At 44.0% G+C, this 7,900-nt stretch overlaps 1 protein-coding gene across 1 annotated transcript in view; it reads left to right on the top strand.

The window, feature by feature from the left end:
• Positions 1-2,178: 2,178 nt before the first annotated feature.
• LOC103776982 (T-box-containing protein TBX6L) overlaps positions 2,179-7,900 on the top strand; it is a 10,869-nt gene continuing 5,147 nt past the window's right edge. Inside the window, exons 1-3 of the mRNA XM_008944515.1 lie at positions 2,179-2,334; positions 6,246-6,390; positions 7,365-7,467. Coding sequence (XP_008942763.1) covers positions 2,319-2,334; positions 6,246-6,390; positions 7,365-7,467 — 264 coding nt within the window. The 5' untranslated portion in view covers positions 2,179-2,318. The remainder of the gene's footprint in view (positions 2,335-6,245; positions 6,391-7,364; positions 7,468-7,900) is intronic.

The following is a 7,900-nucleotide window of genomic DNA, read 5'->3' as shown; positions in this document are numbered from 1 at the left end:
ACGCTCTTGTCAGGTGAAGTCTGAAATTCCCAGTGCTGCTGCTGCTGTTGTGCAGCTTCTAACTGTGTGGGATGTCGATCCATCTTGCTGCTAGGTTGAATCTGACCCAATTTTTGTTCTATTTTTCCTTTTCAGATTCTGATTCTGGTTTCTGCTGCTTTCTACAATTAAATTACTAGCATTAGAGAAGCAGGACGTGGGGGTGGGGAGCTGATTTGATGCTGGCCTTCCTTTTGTAGCAGTTCAGAAAAGCATTTCTGCATCCTGTCTTGTTTGTGCCTGGTAGTGGGTGTGCAAGTTCAGCAGAGGAGGTTTGACCTTGGTACCATTTTCAGCTCATCTTTTCCCTTCAGATTCATTTTTCCACTTATATAATAAATAGTCTTCAGTTGAGCTACAAGTTGGTGCTTATCTACCCTGTGATAGTCCTGTCCTCAGTGGTACTGAGAATCCCCAGCTCTGGATGTCCCCAGGATAGCTGAAGGAGAGCCTGTGGTCTGCTGTCATCCAGTAGTTTTAAAGGGATGTCAGGAAGGCTGGATGTGGTCCTTCAAAGGTGCCAGGAGCCAGTGCACCATCTCCTGCTATAAAATCCTCCTTGGGACTTCTTGAAATCTCCATCCTCTTTCTTTTAAACATTCTTCCTTGCCACACCAAGCACTGGCTTGTCTCTCCCTCTCTAGTACTGAGATGCCAAAAATTCAATACACTATTGAGAGAGATCCAGTCCCTCCTCTGATTAAACCCCTTTGTCCTCTTCGCATGTCGTTGCATTGCCAGCTCCAAAGGGCAGCAAAAACAGAACTAAAGGGATGTTGTTCAGGCTTTGGAACCAATTAAATACATTCAGAACATGTTTTGTGTGTCAGACTAAAAATCCGATGTCCCAATAACATCAGTGACAAAATAAAAAAATGTTAATTTTATTGGGAGCAAAACCAGACTGTGAATCAGCTGCAGCCTTACAGCAAACTCTTCAGAATGAGCAGAGCTCCTGAATCTGCTGTGCAGGATCCCACCGTTGAACCAGTCAGCCCGTTGAGACTGATGCCCTTCCTCTGACCTCCACTTCTTGAACGTCTTCGGCCTGTAAATGTTAGTATAGCCATTTCTGTGTGCGGATGCATAGGACTCCCTTCTGCACCGAGCTGTAGTGGCTGCTTTGTGCCCTGAAGCTTGAGACTTGATTGCTGTCTCTTAGCACTTGTAAGCACTTATAAGTACAAAAGCTAATGGTCACACTTGCAGAATAAACTAATTAAGGGAAAATGCTCAAGTCCTTCAGTTTCTGCTCAGCCTTCCTTGAACAAGGCCTAAAACAGTACCTGAGCCACCTCGAGACTCTTGGCTTGCTTGCAGTAGCCCTGGAAGGTGTCAGCCAAAGGATTTTGGTGCCAGTGAAGTGATGCACTAGCAGGGCTGTGTCATTAAACAACCTCAGCCTGCGCTCAGGAGGCGCAGCTGAAAGGACACTGCGTGTGGAGCAGCCTTGTCCTGAGCCCCAGGGTAGAGGTGGTGCAGTGGTGGCACCCCGGCAGGAAAATTAGCCATGCAGTCAGTTTAAAGGGCTGTGGATGCAGAGACTGAGTAGGTAAGTAACATGGTGTCATCAAATGTGGTTTTGTTAGTGGAGAAGACATCTGTTGGTGACCAAGTTGCTGCAGCATCCCAATTGTGAGAGCAAACTCGACCACAGACTGGTAGTCACCCACTTGGGAAGGAACGAGCTTGAGACAGTCTTGATTCTGATACAAGAAATCAAGAGTAAAATGTTTCCTGTGCTCTTGAGGTGAAAATTGTGTCAAATCTCTGGAATAGCCAGAAGGAAATTTTTCCTGCTTGCTGTTTAAGGGAATTTTATATTTTGTAGGTAAGTCTTCAGCTCATGTTTTGGGTCTTGTCTCTATTTGTTTAAAAGTACGTTAGCAGTAAATCAAGGTGCATTTCCCCTGTAGGGTTTCCTGTATGTCAAAGCCATGTTAATTCTCTTTGATTTTCTTCCCTTAGCCCCAGCCATTGCTGCAGATCCTTCCTCTCTTTGTCCCTTTGGACATCAAAGGATCCTAAGGGGACAGCCCTGGCGAGAAGCTCCTCCCTGCTCATTAGCCTTCATAAAACAGGAGCTCACCTTGGCTAGCTGTGCTTGGAGTCCCATCCTCACCCCGGTCACTCTTGACACTGGATCTCAGAAGGAAGGGCTTTTGCTTTCTTCAGGAAATCAGACCTGCTTTTGAACTGGACTATTTTGGCTCCCCTTGTAAGAACTTGGGTGGTTCTCTTGGCCGTGCCAGCTCCTAGACTCCACAGTACATGGAAAAATGCAAGCTTTACCAGGTAAGTAAGGGGCTCCTTTTCCTTATTACATGGAAAAAATCCTACACTAGATGTCAAGAGCATACAATCATTTTAGAAAGAGAGCAAGTGGTCTGTTAGGGTTACTGACACTTACAGTAGTGTCTGTGTGGCTGGAGAGGACTTATAAATTTTTTTTTTTTTTTTTTTTTTTGTAGAAATAGGTGAGAAGTTGTGGTTTTGAGTGTTCTTTGTGAGACTTGGAAGATCTTTCGTAAGGTAGCAAAGGTTTGCTCACAGTTGTGCCCCAGACTCCCTTACCTGTATCACCTCGTGCAGCGTTTTCATTCGCTGAAGGCTAGATGTGTTATCTGTGTATCATCTGCAGAGTACCCCGAGTTCCTTCAGGCTGAAGGCCACAGAAGGTTTGGAAATACTTGGTATGTTGCTAATAATAGTTCCGATACAAACTCTGGTTTTTCTTTTGTTTTTTTTCTCTGCCCTTTGAAAGTATAAACCACAAGCAGCCACTACCAGGTTGATGCCCAAACATGGGATTTCTGTGATTTCCTTAGGGTTTTATTTATGTTTTCCTTCATCAGTCCATCTCATAACATGCTGTTAACCTCATCTGCATGGGGCATGATGAGATTGGGCACAATGACAGATACACACAGGGAAACTAAGGGCCAGTCCAGAGGCACTGCATTTCACACTATAACCCCAAATTTAGTCCTGGGCTTTATTCTACATCAGAAGGGACCGACTATTGACCTGGTTCAGTTGTGTGGTTTGTATGTGTACATCAGAGGTGGCTGGGTGTTCTCAGCTTCCCTTCTCTGCCTCTGCAAAGTGTTTCATTCATAAGCAAAGCACATGTGTATCGACTTGGATACATCATTTCCACCTTCACAGTAGTTTTGGGGTATTATAAAGCAGTTTGAACTATGTTGATCTGATTCATATTGACACCTGCCACTTCAAGAGAATTTTTATTTGAAAAGCAAAAGAGTAACAATGAAATAATATGCACTGTGTTACAGTATTTTATGTTGTTAAAGATGCCAAGTAGTGCAGAAGTCACCTCATTTTCTTATTGAGTTGCTGCTGGTGTATGATTCCAGGTGGTGACTGGGTGTGTTTGAGAGGTGAAGCCATGGCATTTGTAGAAGCACCATGCTCTCCTTACTGCCAGAAAGCTTTCTGATTCTGAGAAATGAGGTTCCTTCCAGCGAGTTGGCATGTTTCTATTCACGTATTTAAGATCAGAGAACATGGTGGGGTTTTGGTTGCTGGCAAGATGAATTTCTCAGATAGCTTTATCTGTTGATGTGCATTTCTTCCCTGTGGACACTGGATAGCTCTGAGTGTTGGGACTCTCAGTAACTGCAACAAAGGTAGTAATAACTGATTTTTGTGAAGGTAAGAAAGATACTTTTTGCCTTGTTGGAGTTCTCTCAGTGTTGCTGACCTGATCCCACACATTTTGAGAAGGCTGCTACCTTCATAATGTTGTCTCAGTAATGAACAATTAATTGGAGAACTGCTTTAGATGAGTGGAGAATACTCCAGCACCTTTTGTGCAAAGATCTTATTGCCCCTGCAAGCATTCCTCAATTGACCCTCATTTCTCTTTCTCTCCTTTCCATCTCCAAGATAGGAAAAAGATGCGCACAGCCTATTCTAGATAAAGAAACTGAAGGACAGACTGGCTTATATTTGTATAAGGACTTTAAAATCAAGCATGGAATAGATTGAAGATCTCTTGATTTTCAGAGCCTTTGTCATAGCAGCTATCTCCCCTTTCAACCTCAGCTTGGCATAAAGAATGTTTTAAAATGTGGCACATGCATTACCACCACAGTGATAATAAGAATAGTTTTAAAATAGCTTAGAACTAAATTTCTGCAAAGAAAATCGGAAGTGGATCGTACACGTGGAACCCGCCCTGCAGAATACTGCTGAAGCCGACTGCACAGGACTGCATGATGAGCTGTGGGGATCCATTAGCAAGTTCACACTGTTGCTGGGCTTCAGATCCCTGTGCAAACTGTTGATGTCCTGTTTTCCAGCCTCAGCCTCTGCACACAAAGCCCACAGGGTGAAGGACATTAGCTACGTTTTCAAATCTTTGCTGTCAGTGCTTACTGTACATGCAGCAATTTTTCCCTCTCCTGTAGCATCTCACTCGTACAGGTGGGTTGTGGACTTGTGGTAAAAACCAAACTGATTCCATTTTTTAGTTCAGTATTGAACTCCTTTCACTTCAGTTCCTCTTGCTTTCATTGGAAGTCTACCCTCAGAAAGAACTCCTGAGGTCTGCCTTGTTGTAGTCTCGTTTAACGGCGTTGGAATTTGCTTACAAAAATGTTAATTGCAAATTCATTTTGGGAAGGAGTGAGCATCTGTCTAGCCAGTGAAAATCTGTTTGCATGCATTTGTGACTGGATGACTCCTGTGGGAAATCAGCCCAATTTTATTGTAACTCCTTTTGATACGTGTGCTGCGCCAAGCTCCCGAATGCATCGTCTCGTGGCAGCTTTCATGTCTTTGCAAGAGGATATGGGGGAAGCTTTAGTAGGAAGATGTTAACAGGCTAATCTTAGAGAGCAAACTAGGTGTCACTTCTTAGCCAGTTCATTAATGTTGGATCAAAGCAGAAAAAAGGGTAGAGGATATTCTTTCAGAATGCCTAAAGACCTACACAAACTGACAAAATTAGGTTTAAATGGTTTTCTACTTTGTAATACTGTGGGAAGGATTAGATTGGCATTGGGTTGTTTTTGTGGAAAGATGCTGTTTTCTGGAAAATCTAATTTCTCTGGAAGTAGTTGCTTACTTTTCATGCTTACTCTTTTGGAAATATTACTCAGGAAATCTGTAATAAGGAGAAAATTCCCTTATTTCTGTTATGCTCAGAATAAGATCAGGCAGAGAGGCAGAAAAATCTCCCTTTTAAACAAATAGCTGGGCATGGCTGGTCATGCATCACCCAGCAGAAGCAGCCTGCCAGCACTGAGCTGGAGACTCAGACCCCAGGGCAGCGTATGTAGAGCCTCACTAAGTATTAAATCAGTCCACCAGTAGCTGTGAAAGGTGATGTTTTGACCTAAAATGAAACCAATTTTTTTGCCTGGGCTTTTTCAGTGTGGCAGCAGAAATATTGCCTGTGTTACAATATACTGAGCACCTACAGGAGGATTTTAATCCAAACAGCTTTATAGAGGTGGTGGGTACCATCAACACCAAAGACAGTTCCTCCTGAGTAGTTTCCCTTTCCTCTTCCCCAGGATCATAGTCCTCTGCCTGTAATGGGAATTGCAGGCATACTGCAGGCAGCTCCTATGTGTGCCATGCTGTGTTACTGAAGAGGCACCTTCCACTGCCATTACAGCCTCCTCAGCTGGCTCTTTCTCCAAGTCCAGTTCATATCAGCCATCCTCTTTTCAGAATATTCCATGGTCTGGCTCTGTCACCTCCCTTTCTTACCTTCACTTCCATTTGGGTCTGCTTTCCATCCATTCTTTGTCCTCTGGAGAGATTTTTCACCTCTGCTACCACCTATCTGTCATTTCCTCCATTACCCACTGGTAGACTTGAAAGCTGAAAGGATTGGGAAGATTTTATTTTACTCTCTTGATAACATGTTTTGTCTAACCCTGATCATACCAGAATAGGATTGGAAGTGGATTGTGAGTTCTTGCCAGTATAAGTTTTGGAACAAAAGAAGTCAGGCTGAGTTTGTACAACACTCAAATCTTTACAAAGGAATTTATCAGCTAAAACCAAACCTGCTGGGAAAGCCTTTATGCCTTCTGAGCCTGCTAAGTAACAAAAAGCCCTTGAATTAAAATGATGGCTGTTCTTTAAGAGGTTTATTGTGGCACAGACTCCCTAGTTCCCAGTAGCACCCGAGACCTGTCTGAAGTTTCCCTCTCCTCTCTCTCTGGCAGACGTGAAAGCGCCGTGTGAGGCACTGCCTTCCCCCAGCCTGGAGCCCTACCCCCAGAGCTCCATTGTGGTCACCCTCGAGGACATGGCTCTCTGGATGAAGTTTCATCAGATAGGAACTGAGATGATCATCACCAAGTCTGGCAGGTGAGGGGAAGGACAGCTGCCCACACCACACCCCTCGAAGCTGTTGTCAACATCTCCAGGCGCTCATTTTTGAACGGTGGCCCTTAAACTAGTGTTGTAGGCAGTTAGGCACCTCTCCCTGCCCCTGGCAGAAGAACTGCACTTTCAGGATGTCATAGAAGGCCAAACTTGGAAGTGCAAAAGGTCACTGTGGGGCTGATACACTGAGAAAACTTTTGTCCTCTTATCTCACCACTCAACACTGATGTTCTTCCTGTCGCTTCGAGGTTGCCCTGGAAAGTGCCCAGAGCTTCCTTTGCCTCGGTCACAGGCGGCAGCAGCAGTGGAGCAGTAAATACCTGGGTTTGAGAGAACATGGCATAGAATAGTAACGATCTGTGTGTGCAGGCTAAAGTTTAAATGAGTCACACGTTGTGGAGCTTGCAGTGAAAGAATGTGAATTGGTGAAATCGTAACATGTTATGTCAGAGCTGCTGGGAGTGGAGATAATCCCTTTGGGTAGGGAGGTAGGTGTCAAAACTGTTTCTGCAGAGTCAGAAGATGAAAGTGGTGGCAGGGAGTGCTGGAATGGAAAGCTAGATAGGTTCCTAGATGAGAGCACGTTTTCTACCCATGCTAGAAAAGGCTCTATCTATCCTGCAGGTCTGTGATAGCTGCAGAAGGCTGGGAGCTGCGTGCAAATTCCAATACTTTCTTTTAAGTCTCCTGCTGTCGTGCTATAGGAATCGGAAGAACGAAAGTGGTAAAAATGTCAAGTCTTCAGTGACTGCTGCCCTGTTAGTGCCTATTCCGCCTAAGCCCATAGGAGTGGACAGCACATCAGTAAGATAGAAATATGTTCAGTAGCTGGCCTGTAGAAAGGCTGCTGCCAGAACTTTTCACAGTAGTGAGTAAACATGACATGCTATTTGGTCAGGAGGCAATATCCACTTTGTAGAGAAATCCTTATTCTGTATATTTAATTTCTCCTTCAGACGAATGTTTCCACAATGCAAAATCAAAGTCTCTGGCTTAATCCCGTATGCCAAGTACCTCATGCTGGTAGATTTTGTGCCAATGGACAACTTCAGGTACAAGGTAAGTACTTTAAATACCAGAAGTTCTGTTGTCCTTCCATCTGTGTTTGAAATAGATTAATCTTTATGCTTCACTGGCCAGGCTGATAAATAAATTGTCTTTAGACAATGTTCGGAAGTAATTGGTGGATTTTCTGCCTCACTGGAGTTATTTGTCAGGTTTGCTTGGGGAGCAGCTGGAAAGGTAACTCATTTTCATTGTAAGCAGTACAGTTTTAATCATGATTTACGTCAGACTTCTCTGACAGCCGTTGGGAGAAAGGGAGGACAAATGAGGCCTAAACTTGGAGCTGGTTTGATAACATGATCATGGCTCATAAGAGAGAATCTGCTACTTGTGCTTCAGAAGAGTCCATTAAATTAGCAGTGAAGCAGAGCTGCTGGGGCTGGCTTTCCTGTGATGAAAGCAGGGTTGTTTTTTTTAAACTCTAGAT

This window comes from Merops nubicus, unplaced genomic scaffold, assembly GCF_000691845.1.
Source record: "Merops nubicus isolate BGI_N331 unplaced genomic scaffold, ASM69184v1 scaffold32777, whole genome shotgun sequence".
NCBI lineage: Eukaryota > Metazoa > Chordata > Aves > Coraciiformes > Meropidae > Merops > Merops nubicus.
This window is presented reverse-complemented; position numbering and strand designations above follow the sequence as displayed.